General features: G+C 41.1%; 1 protein-coding gene across 2 annotated transcripts in view; it reads left to right on the forward strand.

The window, feature by feature from the left end:
- The window catches only part of SMURF2 (SMAD specific E3 ubiquitin protein ligase 2), a 59,536-nt gene that overhangs the window by 30,301 nt on the left and 9,032 nt on the right, over window positions 1-20,203 (forward strand). The window contains exons 4-13 of one of the 2 annotated variants that reach the window (XM_041719853.2): window positions 3,929-3,958; window positions 5,539-5,672; window positions 5,859-5,924; window positions 9,534-9,618; window positions 10,892-10,975; window positions 12,098-12,300; window positions 12,472-12,556; window positions 14,584-14,742; window positions 18,398-18,608; window positions 20,082-20,185. In XM_041719853.2, coding sequence (XP_041575787.1) covers window positions 3,929-3,958; window positions 5,539-5,672; window positions 5,859-5,924; window positions 9,534-9,618; window positions 10,892-10,975; window positions 12,098-12,300; window positions 12,472-12,556; window positions 14,584-14,742; window positions 18,398-18,608; window positions 20,082-20,185 — 1,161 coding nt within the window. The remainder of the gene's footprint in view (window positions 1-3,928; window positions 3,959-5,538; window positions 5,673-5,858; window positions 5,925-9,533; window positions 9,619-10,891; window positions 10,976-12,097; window positions 12,301-12,471; window positions 12,557-14,583; window positions 14,743-18,397; window positions 18,609-20,081; window positions 20,186-20,203) is intronic. The other variant, XM_002194506.7, reaches the window with a different exon arrangement.

Raw genomic sequence — 20,203 nt, forward strand, 5'->3', positions numbered from 1 at the left:
ACAGAATTGAGGTTTCAGACCTTTGCCTTTCCATGTCCTCTCCAGGGATCAGTAGAGTTAAGGAGATATGCCTGAAACCAAGAACAGACTTTGGTTGTTTTTAGTTAGATGGGTCTGTTAATGAGCATTAATGCACAGCTTTCCAGCGATAGAAGGTGGGAAGTCCTGCCAGCATGGCTAAGTGCAAATCCTTCTGTAACCTTTGTGCAGCTGGGGAAGGGACTCTCCTGTAGGAGGAAGGTGGGCATCATTTGGCACTCTGTGGGATTCTGTGTGGAAGATGTCAAAATTCTGTGTGGAAGTCTCTGGTTCCCTGTGGCTGCCCCAGGACTGGCCAGTTTGAAGTGCTGTGGGACACTGGAGTTGTCTGGAGTGGCTGTCCAGGATGCTCAGTGCTCCCTGGGCTGATGATTTGATTCCCTTCTGCAGAAAAAAAGCAGAGGACGTGGGAAATGAGGGAGGATGTTGACATACAACAAGAGTAATGGAAAAAAACTGGGAAAAAACTGTAAAATCGTTAGAAAAAAATCCTTTTTAGTTGTAACATTTAAGGAAGGATGATGAGAAGGTATTTTTAGGTTGTTTTATAGAATAAGCCATGGTTGTATCTGGATACTGTATTGTCTTTCCAAGGCTGTGATTGTAATCCACAACATACCATAAAAAGCAGAGAGAAAAAGGGGGGTTCTGGCAGAATGTGTTGCTTGAGCAGATTTGAAGCATCTCTTCCTGGCTTGTCCAAAGGAATTTAGACCTGTGTGAAGTATTTTTTGTGGGTGGTGGTTGGTTTTCTTCTCGTTCAGAGAAGTTCCCTAAAAAAAATAGATTTGGTTGAATTCGTGTATTATTTTCAATATAAAACCTTGTCCTCTGGGGAAAACTACTTTGATTCCAGCAGTTGAATTTGAATTTGAACTATATCCAGTATTTCTAATCCAAAGTAAAATTTGGTGTTGTGACAGGCCTTGTTATTTAGAAAATAATCCTTTCCTTCTCTGAATTGTCTTCATAATAATTTAACCCCTTTTTTAGTGTTACTGTTATTCCATACTCTGGGGAAATTTCCTTTTATAAACATCAGTCACGTTATCTTTATTTCCTATTTAAAACAGCAGTAAAATATTAAATCTCTTTGGTACAGCAAAGAGATTGCCTGGCTATTATTGTAAGGAGATTTTTTACTGTATAATGTACTCAGTGTCAGGTCTCAGCTTTTCATATGCACCAGATATTAAGATAATTTTTTCATATACCATATGGTGCCAGATGCAAATGGCACAGTCAGATGGAGCTGTTGTAATACATTTGTGCAGTAATGTCTGAAATAAGTTGCTAATTCCAAGAGAATTTTGTGGCATGCTAACCTGATTCAGCATAAGTAGGTATTCTGTTGTATAAGAATTTTTTAGAAGGACTTCTGCAGTGTTCTAAAGAGCAAGAAGGGGTTGGCTTCTGCCTTATGTGGTTCTTAATTCAGATCTTAGTGTGAAAAGGAAGTGGTTGAATTAGCAGCTTGGATTCTTCAGCTTAGATGGGTGTGTGTGTAGAGAGGGGAAATCTGGGAGACTTTCCAGAAAGAAATTGCCAAATAGTTGCTGTCTGGATGTAGTTTAATGTCAGTAAAATACCATGCTTGTCCTGGATGTATTCCCCTTCCTTATTTTCAGTCTTGTTTGTGTTTTCCCTATTGTTCAGGCCTTTCCTCAGAGCTTTTGAATAACCAGACTTGACACATTTATAGACTTCTTGCATTCAGAACTAAACTACCTAAACCAACAGCTCAGGAACTTAAATCCCCTTTTTCTCTTCCTTCCCCTTTCTTCCCTCCTGTGGTAGCCAGAGCTCTCCTACATTTCCCCTGCCCAGTCTGCCCAGCCTCCCCAGCAGCCCCTGGCCCTAAGGCACAGCAGGTCCCACCTTTCTGAGAGGTGTTTGCACCATGATCTCCACCAAAACCTGCTCCTGGTCCCTGCTTTAGTCTGTGCCCCTCAGGTCCTCACCCCCAGACTCCCGCATGGACTCCTCTCCGTTGTGATCTCTCTCCAATGGAACCTCACCCAGCTCCCACAAATAACTCCCTCTCTTCCCAAAATCTCATCACTGCAGGTTCTGCTGCTCTCTGGTGCCTTCACATCCTCAGGCTGCTGCACTGCCCTGGCAGAATCCTCTGACTCTATTTTGCCTAGTTAATGCTAAAGAGCCTGGATTTTTGTCAGGGAGAGAAGGCAGCAGCTCTGCCTAGTGCTGTTTTAGACAATCCCATCCTAGATTAGCTCCTAAAGAGCCATCAGACAGCTCTGTGCAACTCCTTTTCCTTCTCCACTCCTTTTCCTTCTCCTTTTCCTTCTCTTTTGGAGGAAGCTGATGCCCTTTGCAGCACCAGTGAGTACCACATGTCCCTGCTCCATTCCTGCTCCATTCTTGCCTAAGCCACAGCCCCTGGCAGGTCCTGGGGACCATCCCAGAGGCTCAAACACCCTTCACTTGCTGCAGAGATGGGAAATGCCAGGAAGGAGGTGAATGAAGATGGGAGAGAAAAAATTGGTGTGCTGTTTTTCATTCTGTCTCATCACCTCTACTCCCCAGTCTGAAAGTAGCTTGTAGCTCAAAGCAGAGCACTGAGATTAAATTTGAAAAAAAAAGTCAGAAATGGGAAAATGGAGAAACAAACCAAGTAATTCGTCCAGGTCATAAAAACAGTCTTTGTGACAGCATGGATTAGAAATAGGGAATTCCTGGCTTCCAAACCTGAGTTCATACCTCGTGATGCTGCATTTTTCTCTCTTTCTGGAGGGAGTATGTCTGGCTTGTGATCAGGAAGAGGTGTGTTTTTTCAGGAATATATTTTTCCACTTTCTTCATTCCACATTTCTTCAACGAGGTGAACCCTTCAGGGAAAGTGTAGGGAATGCCATGGGGATGAAAAGTCACTTGATACCAAACCTTCCACAGTGGCAGACAAAATAACAATTGTCCAGTTTTTAATTTTTATTTAAATAATTTAGAGGTTTCTAGTAAGGCATGAATTTGATTTTTTTTTTCTTAGAAGTGGATGTGCTAAGAGTAGGGAAATTAAAATTTCTGAACATGCAGTTCTTAACCAGAGTCTTAATTTTAAAGATTCAGAAAATATGGAAGTCAACAAAATGTCTATGCAATTGAATTTCTGTTTCCACTTCATTAATACTAATCCTGTTATCTCTGTTGAAGTACTGAAGCTGTGGAAGAAATATTGCTGATAGGATAGAGGAAAAAAAGAAATATAAGCTCCAATAACTTTAATTACGAGCAGGAAGAGAGAGTCATCCCACAAAATGGGGGGGTTGTGGTTTTGTGTTTCTGGTTTGGTTTGTTGCACTTTATTTTTTGGAACATTATTTTTTAATAAAAAATAAAATTCCTAGCTCAGGCTTTTATGTTGGAACTTTATTGCCAGATGATGTAAAACAAATGTAACTTATCCACCAAATTGGATTGATCCACCAAATTGAATTGGAAATATAAACTCATCCTACTGTCACTCTCTAAATACGACCATGGGTTTTTATGTCTGAAATGATGCAGAGATGTAGATGAAAGAAACATTTTGCTGTAAAGCCAACTAGATGTTACTTAACTATTTCTTTTCTTCCTTTGTTAAAAAAGCAGGCATTTTTATTTGGAAAAATTCAGCTTGTCTTGCTTATTTCCTTTTAAAATGTGAACCAGCCTAGGTTTTGGGTGCAAAAATCAAGAGTAGATTATAGTAGAATGTGGAGTTCCCACCTCTTGGTGTGGATGGTGACTGTTATCCCAACCCTGAGAACCTCACCCTGAAACATTACAGGAATTCTTGAAAACTATGTTGTGTATTCAGCTGTTCTACATATTATTCAAACTGTTCTGTTATGAAATTGTGTTTAACCATATACCTTTGACTTTTTTAAAGCAACAAGGAAAACTGGAAAATTCAAGACAGGTCATGATAAGTCTTTAATTTTAAGTGCACCTAAATTATTCTCATAAGACTTTATTTTAAGTACATAAAGCATTGTAGACTGCAACTGTGCACGTGATTACCCATCTTCATCTTGTTTCTTTATGCAAAATTGGCATTGTCAAGGTTGTAAGGCCAAAAATCTGACCTATGTTATATAATCAGTTTACTATTCAAAAAACTTTTGGGGCTTTTTAATGTGAAGTTTGTGTTTTATTTGGGTTTGGTTTTGTTTTTGTGTAAATGTGTAGTGGTTACTTTTAACCATGAGGTTTCTTGGGTCAGTTGCTGTCTGCAGGTGGGAAAAAGAAGTTGTACAAGTCCTGCTTTTTGGAAAAGGAAAAATGGGAGAAGTGTTAGCCTGATCACAGCTGTAATTTTAAGTCATGCCAGTTAGTTCAATTATTTGGTTTGCCAACCTTGACAGTATCATTTCTATCTTTATGAAAATATTAAGATGTTTAAAAGCTAGTAAAGCCACAGTCAGTGGGGAGATGTATTTAGACATTGGTTGATCAGTTTTCATTCAAAAACAAACAAAAAAGAAGCACTTGGAACTAAACTAAGGCCAGAATTTGTGGTCTGGGAAGAGAGAACTACAAGCAGTTCTTGGGATCTAAGCCATAGTTACAAATTCATTTCCCTCAACTTGAAACAGGCATAATAATTCAGTATTGGCAATCGCTGATTTATCTTGAGTGTTTTGAAACTGTCCTCTGAAAGTTTTGAAAATAAAAACAAGCTCGCAGGGTAATTGCCTCTGAAGAACAAAGCTTCAAACAAAAAAAAGCAGAAGTAAAACAGCCTGCAGTGTCCAGGTTTCCCCAAGGCAGTGCACACAGATCCAGGTTTTGCCAAGCACATCCGTGGGAATGCTGCGAGGAGAGAGCCCTGGGCAGGAGGGGAACTTGGCACATCCCAGCTAAGCCCCATGTGGCCTGTTGGTGTGGCTGTAAGGTGTCATGTGTGCCCCAGACATGCATTCCTGAGGGTAAATCAGCCTCCCTGCGCTCGGGTAACTGCAGCTGTGTGATGGCTTGGCCTGACACTGCTGGGTGCTGGGGGTCCCTGCATTCCTGGGGCTTGCAGGAGCAGCCCCCAGGAGCTCCCGGCTCCTGCCCCGCACTGGGGCTGCTGTCCCTGCTCCCACTGCCCCCAGACACTGCTGGGATGCCACAGGCATTGCCCCCTTGGGAGGGGCTGGGCTGGGGCTTGGGGCTGAGCATGTTGTGGCTGCTCAGGGAGCTGTGGTGCAGGGCCAGCCCGCAGCCTGCTCGTGTTGCTGTTTGAACAGATTTCGGTTGGCTCACGTGAATGCCCCCTTCCAGAATCGGCTTTCAGAGCAGTTTGTGTTCAAGTGAGCTTCTCCATGAGACATGCTTCCATTGAAGTGCCACGTACATCTTACCTGCTGATGACTTGCTCTCTCTTGCCATTACAGTGTGTGTTAAATTTTTAATGTAGTGGTTGATGACCTTTCTTCCCCCCAAGGTGGTTTCTGCTGCATCATCAGAGTGTTCAGTAAGTGCCACTGACAGTACTGTTTGTCCCACATTTTTCAGATATATTGGGAAGTCGGATTCAATAACGATCAGCGTGTGGAATCACAAGAAAATTCATAAAAAGCAGGGAGCTGGTTTTCTGGGTTGTGTGAGACTTCTCTCAAATGCAATCAACCGCCTTAAAGACACTGGTTGTAAGTAAGCTAAGGACAGGTTTCTTCTGTTTCAGCCCAAGCTTGCATGTCCAGACTTTTGAAGAATGACACTTAATTGGGTTTTTGCTGGGTTTTATAAAGCTTGTATATTCCAGGTGATTTGGTAGCTTGTGATGGTGTTTCTGTTTTGTTGTGTGATTTACACTTTGTGCCCTCATTTTGTAGATCAGAGGTTGGATCTCTGCAAGCTTGGGCCAAATGACAATGATACTGTTAGAGGACAGATAGTAGGTGAGTAAAGGTTTTTATCTTTTAGTTATCTTTTTATCTTTAGTTTCTATAATAGCTATAGAAATAACTCTTCTAGATGTCAGTTTTCTATATTGGATTCTCCTGTCTACTGCCAGAGCCAATTGGACCTCAGACTACAATTATTTAGGTAGTGAATTTAAAAAACCCCATAACAACCAAAAAGCAAACCAAAATGCTCAAACCTCCTAAAAAAAAAAAAAACCCAAACCAAAATATTACAATAAATGTTGGGGCAAATAAGACCATAGATAATAAAAAATTAGAAAGTTTTTTAATTTTACTGTAAAGAATTGTTACAATTTGAGTGTGAACTCTTTGTGAAAAACTGACTACAAAATTCTTGGCCATTGAGAACTCCAGCAAGGCTGTGCTTCCTTAGGTTTGGGGAAAAGCTAAAAAGCATCTTGCTTATACGCAAGTGAAATTACTGTCTGGGGTGACTTGATCCATTAATTTTGTGTTTTCATGGCTTATTAACAAGTCTGTCAACAACCTCAGTAACTGTGCTTTGTCATTCTACGAACTCATGAACTTTAAATAACTTCAAATTTAAAAAAAGCTGGCAAATTGAAAAGCAAGTATCCACAAAAAACTTCATAAATACTCTCTTTGGTCCATTCTCAGTTCTCAGCATTTTTAATAGGTCATGTAAGTCAAAAGTTGGTCAGGATAAGGAAGTTCTTTATTTATACAGCAAGTTTTTAATGAGAATATTTGGACATGAGGGAAAGAAAAGTGAATTTTTATGCTCAGTTTTATGTTCAATTCCTAGTTGAAATTATATCCAAACAGCACTTCTGTCATCCAGGGAAAGCCTCTGAAATATTAGTCAGCAAATGTTTGTTTGCCTCCCTGTGTTGAATAACACCTGTGACTTTACCTCTTGGTGTTGCTTTTACTGTCCGTCTCTGTCTGGTCTGCAAGTGCTTGCATTAAGATCAGAGTGTGGTAGCACAGGAGAGTGAAATGATGGTAGAAATGGGGATTTGTAAGTGCACTGCTGAACCTCCAGGCTGTTCTCGATTACATTTGAGCTTGCACTGAAGAGTAAAGGATGAATCAGTCACTTCTCTGGGGTGTGTTTTGTTGTGGGCTTGGTTTGCTCGCTGGCTTTGCTCCAGTGTCCTGGTCCCCTGAGCATCCCTGTGTGTGCAGCTTTGTTTGTGGGTGCCCTTGGAGAGGAGGCTGAGCTGGGAGCACAGGAGAGCAGGTTCAGGGTGTACTGGGAGCTCCACAGCACAGAGCAGGGACTGTGCTCTCATGCTGCCCTCCAGAGTATGAACTCACATCCTGGTCAGAATCGCTGGGGAGTGCTGCCATTCATTAAAGGGAAAAAAAAACCAAACCCAAAAGCCTCTCCCCAAAGTAGAAAGGTCTGAGAGGCCGGTGGCAAATGCATTGCAGTGTGCAAGGACAAAGAGACTTCAGAGAGAAGTAGTCAGAGCTAGTCACAGTGTGGGCACAGCCGGGACTGCCAGGCTGCCTTTAGCTGATGTGCCCATGGGAAGTGGTGCAGCCAAAGCAGTTCTGGCTCTCTTGGGCTGCTGCTGGGGCTGCCCCTCAACACCAGGAGCTGTTGGATTGTGCACTGAGCCTACAGAAAACCACCTTGTCAGGTTACAGCAGAGACCCAGAGCAAATCTGAGTGTTCTGTTTTCTGCTGATACCATCAGAAAGGTCAAGTTTACTCAGTCATGGTTCTGTTTTAATTTAATGCATCCTTGGTAAAGTTCCAGAGACTCATGTCTTTTTTTATTTAAGTTGTCATTATTAATCTTCTTATATTTTAATCTTTCTTCACTAATGCAACTTTATTATGTGGATGAATGAGCCTGAGTAAAACTAGATAATTCCACGACAGTAGTTAGATGGTAGAGAAATTAAAAACAGAATCTGGATCATAGAACATGGATTAAAAATAAGTAAAAAAGAGTTCTAAATATACTCTCAATTCTTCCAGTTATAAACTCTCTTAAATTAAGAGACCATGCAAGATTGCAAGCCAATATTAAAATGTAATTGATGCCTTCAGTAGATGATAATCTTGCAAATCAAGTGCACAGTGGTTATGCCTTGGTATAGGGACCAAGGAGATCTTTATCCTAAATCCCTGGGTTGTCTTCAAAGAGAGGAAGAAATGGGGGCATTTTCAGCAATGGATCCAGGGGCACCTGAATTGTGTCTTAATCTTGCAGCTTTTCTGTGCCCCCACTTTAATTCTGAAGTGGCAGTGCAGAAAAACATAAGCCCTCACTTATTACAAAATGAAGCCATGCACAAATTCTGCTCCTCACGTAGGCAAAGGGGAGGTAATTGCCTTTGTTTATGTTAATTTATGTCTCTTGTTTTGCTTGCCAAACCTTGCCTACCTGCAGTGGTGTGAGCTTGTAGCGTGTGGGGTCATGGCAGAATAAATACATCATGTGAGATCCTGGTTTGGTTGAATTTGAAGGTGTCTTTCCCTCTAAAGTTATTTTGTAATGTTAGAGTCCATGGACGATTAGGGGTTAATATGGATTAGGAATGCAGCAGGTACTCCAGGAGTCCCTGGCTTGGTCTGTTGAGTTCTGAGCTTCCATACATGTTGTTGTTGAAAATTTGGGGGCTCAGGCAAAATCTGCCAGTTCTGCTCCAGCTTTTTAAACTTTCTGATCTTTACAAAAGTTTGGTTGCATCCAGGTTAAGGTCTGTAAAATCATTTCACTGCATATAAATAGGACTTGAAGACAGTTGTCCAGAGGTGCACTAATACTACCTCAAGAAATGTGGGCCACAGCACGTATTTAGCTTTTTAAGCAATTGTTTTATTGTTAAAGGTGTAACAAAACATCAAAAACCCACCCCAACCCCACAGGAACAAAAGTGTCATAAATTATCAGATTGGACACTTTCAAACTGTGATATTGGGAACAAAAGCAGCCTAAAAAAAAATCTTTGTTTTCATAATTGCAGTACAAAAGCTTCAGGCATAAATATCCATTACAGCGAATCATGTAAGAAAATTAATTTAAAAGTGAAGCAGTTTTGGTGAGGGCAAGGAGAGGCATTTCAGGCTGCTTTGTGTGGTTTGCATTTGAATTCATACTACTGGTGTTAGAAAGTAGCCAATAAACCAAAATGCTTCTAGCAGTTACATTTTGCATGGTTTTTTGTGTGTGTGTGTCTGTTGAAACCCATGGGCACACAAAATACATGAGAAGGAGTCAAAACCAGGGAGGAATTCCTTATTTTAGCTCTTCCTCTTCAGATTTCTGCTGTTGGCCCTGTCCCAGCTGAGTGTGAGGTGCCACCATTTGAATGTCACAGTCCATCTCAACACACAAAATTAATTGCAGTTTCACAGTTCACTTCCTTTTCTGCCTTAACATGCACTCATGTTCCTTAAGCTAACTTTTTTGAAGTAAGATGTAGAGAATTCCATCTATGAAAACAGAGTTCCTTTGCAAACATCTTTGATTTTTGAGGAGGAAAAAATATCCCAAACATGTCTCAGCTTAGTCCTCCAAGTTGTACCAATTCTCTTTCAAATGTAACCACAATTTACATTCAGATGCCATATCTTTAATAATTCTTTTATTATCCTAATAGTCAGTCTTCAGTCCAGAGACCGAATAGGCACAGGAGGACAAGTTGTGGATTGCAGTCGGTTATTCGATAACGATTTACCAGATGGGTAAGCTGACATCACTGTGATGTAAACACAAATACAGCTCATACCACAGACTTCTGTAATAGTGAGAACGCAGTGTGCAAATGAATTATTTTAAATCTTGCACTCAGAGTTCTGCATTCAGCACAGGAGCTGAGCCAGCTGGGGTACGCAGAGCAGTTGAGCAGTTGGCTGTTGTCTTATCTGCACTTGGAAAAGGGGAGGTGACATATGTAAAGAAATGCTTGGAAAAATAACTTGTCCAAGAAAACACATATTTCAGATTAAATCACAGCCAGCAAAGTGCCTTATGCATGCAGGAGTTTTGTAGCAAGGAAGTGACCACACAGTCTGGCTGCCCTTCTGCAGCACCACGAAGAGGTGTAGATCCACCACGATAAACATGGATCACTTCTTCTTCCTGCACCTCTTAGGGAAGAAAACATGACTGGAAAAGGTAATGCAGCTCAAGTTTTTGCTGTATTTACCTTCCACATGCAGGGTTTAGGATTCTTGTTTTGTCCCTGTGAGAGTTAATGACATCATTATCACCTAGAACAGTTTTGCAAACACAGGAAAATACTCTGGTTTAGGTTCTGGTGCTGTCAGCAACTTCTTCAGAGCAAACACAGACTTTCTGAATGTGATTCTTGGCAGGTAAAGACAGGAGAAAATTAGTTTTCAGAGGATACATTTTTAAAGACAAATCATCGTCCTAGTCTGTAACAGCATTCTTTTGTTAATTTGGAGTCCAGATAAGTCAAAAACATTTTTTTAAATGCTTCTAAATTTTCACTTCAGAATGTTCCTTGCATAAATATTGCTCACTTAATTGTGTAACTGCAAAATTTGCTGTACAGCCTCATGTATTTCAGAGTGCAAATTTAATGTTAATTCAAAAGTCACATTATTTGAAGCTGACTTTTTAATGAAAGCAAGTAGTGCATGAAGATGCTATGAAAGCATTTGTTAGAATCAGTGGTCAAAAGAAGTTAAAGGCATTATTAAACGTGTTTCCAAGAAGTTCCTTTATGTGGCTATTAGGATTTAATTAGAATTCAAGCCGTTATTGAATATGAAGGTGTGATATTGTTAATGATGTGCCTGGTTCCAAGGGAAGAATATGTTAGACCATTTCTGAGTTGAACTTTTAGTTGTTTCCTGTCACCTCGTTCAGCTAATGTGATTCATAGCAGTGTAAGTCTTCCTGAGCTGGGCATTTCTGTTGGAAACGTTTTGTGCCCTGGTTTCCTGGAAATAGCACTCAGTGCCTTATCTGTGCCTGTCTGAACTGCAGGTGGGAGGAGCGCAGGACTGCCTCTGGAAGGATCCAGTACTTAAACCACATTACACGGACAACTCAGTGGGAGCGACCCACACGGTGAGGAATTCCTTGGGATGCTGTGGGGAGGATGGAGTTTGATTATTGAGCAGTTCCAAGTGGCTCTCACAGGGGGATTGGATTGCTCACTCACTCTGCACAAGCTGAATGCTCCCCTTCTTTAGCATCCTTCTCCTTTAGTCTGCCTAATATTTAACTCAGAAAATCATTCTGGCTCCTTTTTTCCCTGCCCTAGTCGTAGCATCTTTGCTTTCTTGTAGAGATGCTATGGTAGAGCTCTGTAAATACAGACATTACATTTTGAAGACATCTTAAGGGGTGAAGAAGTGAGACTGTGAGTAGCTGTCAGACACTGTTCTGTGACCTTGTAACCTAGAACAGTTACAGCTGATTGCTGCAGAGTGTGTTTGGAAATCATTGTGATCACTTTTCCTGATCACTGTAGATGTGTGTTGTGAAACTGTTCCTCAAGCCACTTCTGCTGTTGCCTGAGTTGCAGGCAGTGTCATTGCATTTTTATCAGACTCCTCTGCAGACTGTGACTGCAGATATTCTCTTCCATTCTCAATATCATTCTGGTCTCTGCATGGATATATTTGATATTAAATAATCTGGACTGTTAACACTGGCAGCGTTGATACATGTTTGCAGTTTTGGATTGAAAGGACTGAACAGCTTTTTGTTTTCCTAGTTCTGCTTTTCCTGGTATGTTGAAATACCCATTCTAAGCTCTAGACACAGTAGAAAAGCAAATGCAAAATGGATAATTTGTGTTGGGGATTTCTTGTGACCTTGTCAATCCCCCTTTAACCTATTTAAAATCCTTTTGAAAGCGGCACTGTGATACAAAATCACTCTGGTCAATGTTGCTCTCATGAGCAACTGCTTTTATTCTTGCTTAGCCCTTTCTCACCATCCTGGCCTAATAACATTCTGTAAAAGTTAGAAGGAATACCAAGGCCTGATCACTTGCTCAGCCACATGAAGGCAAGGTGAGGAAGTCTGGAGGTGAGGATGTTCCTCTGGTGAGCGCGGAACAGGAGCTTCCTGCTGCAGTTGAGGTGTCCTGGCAGGTCGCTGAGGTGTCCCCAGAGCCCGGGCTGCAGCTGCCCCAGCTGTGCCGTGTGGCCATCAGCGCTGAGGTTTCCCCGCTGTCCCCAGGCCAGCATCCGAGTACTCGAGCCCGGGCCGGCCCCTGAGCTGCCTGGTGGACGAGAACACTCCGATCGGCGGCACCAACGGCGCGTCCTGCGGGCAGGCGGCGGATCCGCGGCTGGCCGAGAGGAGGGTGCGCTCCCAGAGGCACAGGAACTACATGAGCCGGACACACCTGCACACTCCCCCCGACCTGCCTGAAGGATATGGTATGGAAACCAAAGGGGCTTACTTGTGGGGCTCTCAAGAAACAGGAAAATGGGTTGTGTCTTCTCACATGGAAGATATTTTTATTCCTTAGTTGAAGGAAATCAGTCTCTGTGAGTCTTCGTGCTGCATTTTTTTGTTCTTGCATTAATTAATTTGTCTTGCTTTCACAGAGCAAAGGACAACTCAGCAAGGTCAGGTCTATTTTCTGCATACTCAAACTGGTGTGAGCACGTGGCACGATCCAAGAGTACCTAGGTAAGAAATGATGGAAGTACCCTTAATATTTCAAATCAAAGTTCCTCCAAGTTTTCTCTGGCTTACATTTCTGATTCTTGGCCCCTTATACATTATTTTAACACGTCATTCATCAAAATGAATTAGTCTGTCTTCCCCAGTTCTTTGAGTTGGTGTTGTAATGAAAAACTGGAAAACTAGGAAATAAATTACAGTAGTGTTTTGGAAACAGGTACAGTTCACTGATTCTAAATTTTGCATATGAATTAGAGCCAAGTCCAGATTTTAATACTCTGCAACATAATGAAAAAAACAGAATCTGAACATTTCCAAAAGACGTTCCATCAAGATACTTTGGTGAAAACTGGGTTGGATTGAGAAGTCAAACTGCTTTTCCTGTTACAATTATCTCAACACTTGGAAAAAAACAAATCCTAGGTCTTTTAAATTCCATGGACATATTTATATTGTATTTACACAATATACATGTACATAGTGTTCATGAAAGTACATGTGATTATTGCTGCTGTGTTTGAAAGGAAAGGATGATAGTGGACATTATTGGTAGCCTATTGTAAATTATAATAAATCCTGTTGTAAACACTTTCCTCCTGAAGTCCAGGAATGGTGGTGTGAGATTTGTGTGGTTTGAAATTGGCAGCCTGTGCTGACATTTGTGAGAAACAGGGGAACTCTGTCAGTTGCTGCTGGTGTTCCTGTGTTCCTTCTCATTGGAAATGGGTGTCCCAGGAAGGGTAAAATGCCTCAAGACCACACTTCATTGTTCGAGTTATTTTGCTGTTACTGTTTCTGTGCTAGAAGATGGAGCCTTGCTTTGATACAGCTTTGATGCATTGCCTGCAGAGCTGAGGCTGCAATTGTGTAGGAAGTCAGTGACTTGTGTATTATGCAAAACTAGGCTCTAAAAAACTAATATGAACATCTAATCCTTAAGTTTGGGGTGTGATGGTTATGTGTGCAATCTAAGTCGGCACTGCCCTGAGGCGTGGCAGCACAAACAGCAGGAATGTCTCTGAGAACAAGAATTGTTTGCATGAGGATAGAATTTATGTCATTTCTAAGGAATACTGTATTTTTGAGGCTAATAGCCGCAGTCATGTAGCCAGCAAAAGTAATCCCTGCAGTGCAGCAGCAGTGTGTTCATGGGGAATAGCAGCAGAAGTTCAATTCCAGAGCTCCTCAAGCCTTTGGAAGCCCTGCAGACCGCACCTTTTAAGGCATTCTGACCCTTGGCTCTCTCCTCCCTCAGCTCCCACGATTTTGGGAGAGCTGAACACCTTTGGGAAGAGCTGCACGGGACAGTGTGAGGGGTCTGAGGTGTGAATTGCATCCATGAATAATCAGTGTATATTTTTGGAGACCAACATTTGTTTTCAGTGAGGCTCTGGAATTAATTTACATCTTCCTAATTTCAGCAGAATTTTTCTTGAGACCTCTTGAGCCACCTCTGCATTGCTCAGGGCAGAGCTGAGTCATTGTTCATCTACTCCTTGATTTGGAATAGTTTGTTAGAGAGCTGTTTGCTTCCCACAAGCCCATGGGCTTCTGGGGCAAAACAGCCAGTGCCATACACGTCCTATGTGTAATTCTTCATGGAAAGTATAACTCTTCAGAAATACAGCTTTGTTTTGTATGAGTTTCTAAAGTGTGATTCACAGCTCCTTACGTGACTAATGTTGTTTTAAAAAATGTTTTCTGTCAGAATTGGTGCAGAACTGCAATTCCATTTTGACAAATATGGCAATGGTCTTTATTTTTGTTTGAAACATTTATTAATTTAACAGCTGAAGTTAGTTTGTAGAATGAGGGCTATTTGATAAGAACTTTTTTCCCCACGGCATGTGTTCTGGGGTGTGTTTTTGCTGTGGTGGGCTTGTACCTTGGGAGCAGAGATTGCAGCTGAACAGATCAAGTTTCTGAAACAATACATTTTCTCAGACTTCATGGAATTGTTCTGTTACATTTACGCTTGTTTGGCTCGGAGGCCAATTGCTGAGGTGTTTTTCATTTTATATTTGTTTTCACAGGGATCTTAGCAACATCAATTGTGAAGAGCTTGGTCCACTGCCTCCTGGATGGGAGATCCGAAATACAGCAACAGGCAGGGTTTATTTTGTTGACCATAACAACAGAACGACGCAGTTCACGGACCCGCGGCTCTCTGCAAACCTGCACTTGGTCCTAAAGTGAGTCTGGAGCCGGGTTCGGATGGGGATGGCTCTGCCAGTCCGGTAGGCTTTCAGGAGTGGCTCTTTGACACGCCACCAACTTCTCTGTTCCACCGCAAAGAGGAGATTGAAAAAGGTCTGCAGGAGCATTTAGGCAGGAATGTGGCTGTTGTGATGCACAAGGGGAGGGAAGCAAGTGTTATCTGGTGGGAAAGATTGGCCCATAGATTTTTTTCCCCCCTAAGAGCAAGAGAGACGCTTTGTTTTCTTTATACCTCATTCTATTTTCAGTTATGAAGAACTTGTTTTAAAATAAGAAGTTGCATGTGAGCCAGTGGTGTGAAATACTGATGAGTTAGGAAGGGGGTGCATAAGTGCCCAGCTATGCTCCTGGAGTAAGGAGAAATAACTCGGCTCCTGCCTTCAGTTTTAGAGTAGGTCTAGTTGATATGTTCTCAAAATAAGGCCCCAGTAATTAAACTCAGCTTTTTTACAAAAAGGATGAAACAAGAACCATGTTTTTTCTGCCTTCGTGTTTTGATATCATAATTTCACCTCACAGTTTTAAAAAGAGAAGGGGAAGCTTAAAAGAATTCTGGCTCGTGTTTTATACCCTAGGCACTCATTACACATTGGGGATTTTCTATTAAAAATTGAAACGAAAAAGCAAACAAATATTTCTTTTTTTGTCTCAGACGCTTGTCGTGGTACTTGGGAGTTTATTCCATTGTTTCTCCTGCTAATACCTTTTAATACTCTTGGGAAACACCTGTGAAGTATTGAGTAGGTGTTAAGTGGAAGAAACAATGAGGAGTTGGTTAAGATGGAAAGCCAGGCTGCCCTGGGTGAGGAGTCAGTAGGAGGAATAGTTCTGAAAGGAAGTGAATCATTGGGAAGAAAAGCTGAAGGAAAGAATAATGGGAACAAGCACCGAAAAGACAAAGCTGAGGAATGGAAAGTCATATCCAGGAGACAGCATGTCTTATGCAATACACAAAAGCTGTCTAGCCTCTACCCAATATACACTTGAACCTCACACCCCAAACGGGAGAGAAGCCTAAATATAGAAATATGTATTTTATTTAGAGGAATCATTTGTTTTATATGTGTATGTTACAGACTTTTGTCAGCTGCCATCATCCAGACACTTCAGGTGCTTTTTTTTTTAGTTTAGAACAAATCACTACTCATTTTAGCTGAATTGAAATTGGTGGTTTGAAAATAAAACGATCCTGAAAATAATCAGTAGTGAAGGAGCATGTTCATGTTTGAAACACGGAAACGTTCCTAAAATCAATTCAGATTTAGGTCAAGAAAAACTACAGACCCTCTTAACTACAGCAGTGCAATTCTGAAGCTGTAGGAAACTCAGTGAACTGGGCTGTATTTGACAAACTGGCCTCCTCAGGTGGGTTTATTTGGAAATGGCAGAAGGGGCACAGTACCCAGTTCTACATGGATTGTGGAAGACAGATAACAGAGCTACCTTTGTTAGCTGGAAAATCTAATTTGACTTTTAATTTCCAGAATCACAGAACCATTTAGCATTTATTTGAACTTAGAGTTCTTAATTTGTCCATCTGTCTTTCATTAGGAAAGGATTTCAGAAACTCACCCAACAGTGTCATCAGCAAAGTCTGCTGCCTGATAAATAATTTTTGGTGTTTATTCTTTTATTACACCAAACAGGATGTGTGAAAGTTTCCCCTGCCTTGAGTCCACCTCCTTATTTGTTCTTTAAAAAATAAAAAAAGTAGTTTGCCTTAGGCCTGTCATTTTGTAAATTTTCTAAGAAATAAGTTTAGACTTCGTGTGGGATGGGTGCGATAGAGTTTTAGGTTCAAAGGCATGAGAAAAAGTTCACTCTCAGTGATACTGACTTTTCTATTGAGCTGAGTAAAGCCATTTGTTCTTCCAGTTATGACATTGTAAGTTATGAAAATAATCAGACTTGTTACTCAGTTCTGTTCTAAGACATTGACCAAGAGTTTGTGATAATTTTGATAAGTTATGGCACCTGAAAAGTATTTAGTTGTATCCTTAAAACACTGTATGGATTCAAGCATAGTCATTCAGCTGTGAAAACAAACTAAGAAATGAGATTTAATGACCTTAAGCACTGCAGCTTGTTTAGCTAATAACTGCACTGATAATTTTTAGCAAATCTGGAAGATGGTGTTTTATTTTTCTCCTTATTTTGTATAGTATAGTATTTCCTTGTATAGTACTTCCTTATTTTGGGAAGCACTGTGTGGAGAAAATTAGTGATTTCATTTGATGCTAAAATCATTCTAATTTCACAGATTACATTTCCTTTAAGAATGACCCTGTCTAGCTTTGTGCTTTGGGGAACTGTGACTTTTTACCCTTAAACGTGGTATGGAGGGGTGCTCACTTTAGTATATAAATATGGCTTTCTCTGGTAGTCCTATACAGGGAATATTTTTACTTAGTCCTCCTTATGGAATTAGAAATTCCAGAAGATAGAATAAGGATTTAGCTTTAATATTATATCAAGTAAATACAGTTTAAATTACATTCATATTTAAAACTAATCACAAATGAAAATTACCATGCACATGGCACAAATGACATAGAGCCATAGAACCAGAGCCAGTGTGTGTCTAAATTATTACAATGATTTGTATTTTTCTGGGTGTCCCTGTGGAAAAGTCTGGAGGTGAATTTTGGTTGGCCAGGAGAGTTTCCTACTAGGCCTTATCTCAAAACAGACAATAGGCTGAAATTACAGAATACATTAAAACAGTGTTTGGGTCCATCTATTAATTTTTGGTCTTTGATATTTAAAAAAAATGAACTAGCATTCCACTGGAAAACATTCTAAATTGTAATGTTTCTTATTTATCCAGTAAATGTAGGGTATTCTCTTGTGCTCCACAGAGAGATGATATTCTTAGGCTTTAAAAATACAGTTTTTATCCTGTGTTGCTTGGGAATGCAATACTAAAAAGCTATAAAAATATCCACTCACTGTGTACAAGAAATGACACAGAGAGAACATCTCTGCAACATGATCCATTTACTTTTCCTAGTAAGAAGTCAGATTTACAAAATCTCTTAGAATTGCTAGTAAAAATACTTGTTTATCTGTGCCAATTAGTTCCATGTGAACTCCCACATTCCTGTGGTCCAGACTAGGCCAGGTACAAGGGACAAGGTCCTTGCCAAGCTGCCAGTACAAACATCTTTTTGTAAGCTTACTCTTTTCCAGACAAGCCATTTAAAACAGACTATGGTATTGACTGTAGATTAGAGGCAGAGTGTTTGGCAGATCCCTGAATTTTAAAATGGAGGAAGGGAAAACACGCAAAGGAAATATGGAAATGGTCTCTGAGAAATTCAGTGTCAGCAGCTTAGTAGTAAAATTCTATGGATAATACCTTATTGTATGTGCTGTAACCTTTTGCATACTTTGTAGAGTAGCACTAATAGAAATAACAAGCCCTAAAAACACCTGATAGTTGCCAAGAAAGACAGACCCATATGTCTTTAGTCAGGATAAAATCGCTCTGAATTTATTCTTTACTGGCCGCAGCGTAATCACAGTAATAATCACAGTGAATTGAAAGCAGTGTAGGTACAATGCTGGGAGGTTTAAGGAGAGAGCAGGGATGGATGAAGGGGTCTCTGAGGCAGCTGTGTGTGCTTGCAGCCGGCAGAACCAGCTGAAGGACCAGCAGCACCAGCAGCAGCAGCAGGTGGTGTCCCTGTGCCAGCTCCCGGACGAGGCCGAGTGCCTGACGGTGCCGCGCTACAAGCGCGACCTGGTGCAGAAGCTGAAGATCCTGCGGCAGGAGCTGTCCCAGCAGCAGCCTCAGGCTGGCCACTGTCGGATCGAGGTCTCCAGGGAGGAGATTTTTGAGGTAACTAGAGATTTTGATCTGTTTCTAAACGGGGGAAAGGGGAGGGGAGTTCTTTATAGCTGTGTAAAGGGGTTGTTCCCTTAGATGGAACCTCTGAGGCTGCAGTTAAATCTGGGATTTTACCATGGTGAAGAGGGAGCATTCCAGGGGGATACCAGGACTGTCATGTAATTGAACTAGATGCATTTACCCTGTAGAGATTAACTAAATCAAGGAAGACTTTCTTTGTGGCTGGAGATGTGCAGCCTGTGTTAGGGATTAGGGAAGGCGTCCGTGCACTTCATGTATCTGAGGATCCTGTCTCACTTCTTCCTTGTATTTGAGAGGCTGATGACTGTTTTATAGAGGATGTTACAAATTCAACACTATTATTAATGATCTTTGATGAAGTGTAAGTTAGGTAAAACTACTACTGAATAGGATTCCTCTTCAGAGTTTGGATTTTTTGTCATCGATCTGAATTCTCTCTCCAGAATCAAACCAGTTTTACAAACTGTCAGGGCTTCTGAATGGCCAGAGATGCCCACAGTGGGGTCTCTGCATTCTGTTTGGAGATGTGATTCAGCAGAATCATTCTGTTGACTTGACTAAACACAGTTATAATTCATTGGCCTTTTCTGGAGAACAGTTTGTCCTTTTGAGGACTTTCACGCATCCCACCCATCCCTGTTGCATTTTTACCCCACCCACAAACTTGATTGCCCCAGTGTGTTGTCACAGTTTTTCCCAGCCAAGAACGATTTGTGTTGGTCTTCCCTTTGGAGAGTCAGATCACTTTTGTAAGCAACTGAGAGAGGAAGGGAGGGAAGGCTACAGGGTTATGATGTTCTTGTTCATTCCAGTGTGTTGGGCCCCCACACACCCACCTGCCTCCTCTGTCCTGTTGAGGCAGAACTTGGGGCTGATACTGGACATAAATAAGAACCAAAATTTTCTTTTTTCCCTAATTTCTTAGGATTTTTTCTGCCTTTCAACTTGCTTTCTGTGTTTCCTTGGTGAACACTTACTGACAGAGGAATAATCCTGTGGATGGCATTGCTGATTCCATTCTTAAGGTGCTTCTTGAAGGCTGGCACATGTGTTTTACCCAGAGAACAAACTCCACTTTTGGCTTTTCAGTCTGCAAAAACCAGGAGCCCTTATGGAAAACGAAAGGAGTTTACTGACACAATTTTTTTATAAATTATGTGAGAATGAGGGAGAATGTTCTGATCGCTGTTCACCCCTGGAAATTTAATGGGAGGTGGTTCTTCTCATCTTCTCATCATTTTATTTCACAAGTGTTATCACATTTGGAGAAAATGAAGAAAAAATCTGTGATTTGATAAACTGATGAAGATCAGGAAAAAGAATGTCCTCTTTAAGAGTGCTCCCTTTGGACTCAAGTCTGAGAGTCCCCTCACTTCCAATACACAGCAGCCGCTTTTACTCTGTAAACAGCAGTTAATAAAAGGATGTGTTGTGTGTTTACAGGAATCCTACAGGCAAGTCATGAAGATGAGGCCAAAAGACCTGTGGAAACGATTGATGATAAAATTTCGTGGGGAGGAGGGCCTTGATTATGGAGGTGTTGCCAGGTAAACAAACAGTGGCTC

This window comes from Taeniopygia guttata, chromosome 18 (genome assembly GCF_048771995.1).
Source record: "Taeniopygia guttata chromosome 18, bTaeGut7.mat, whole genome shotgun sequence".
Lineage (NCBI taxonomy): Eukaryota > Metazoa > Chordata > Aves > Passeriformes > Estrildidae > Taeniopygia > Taeniopygia guttata.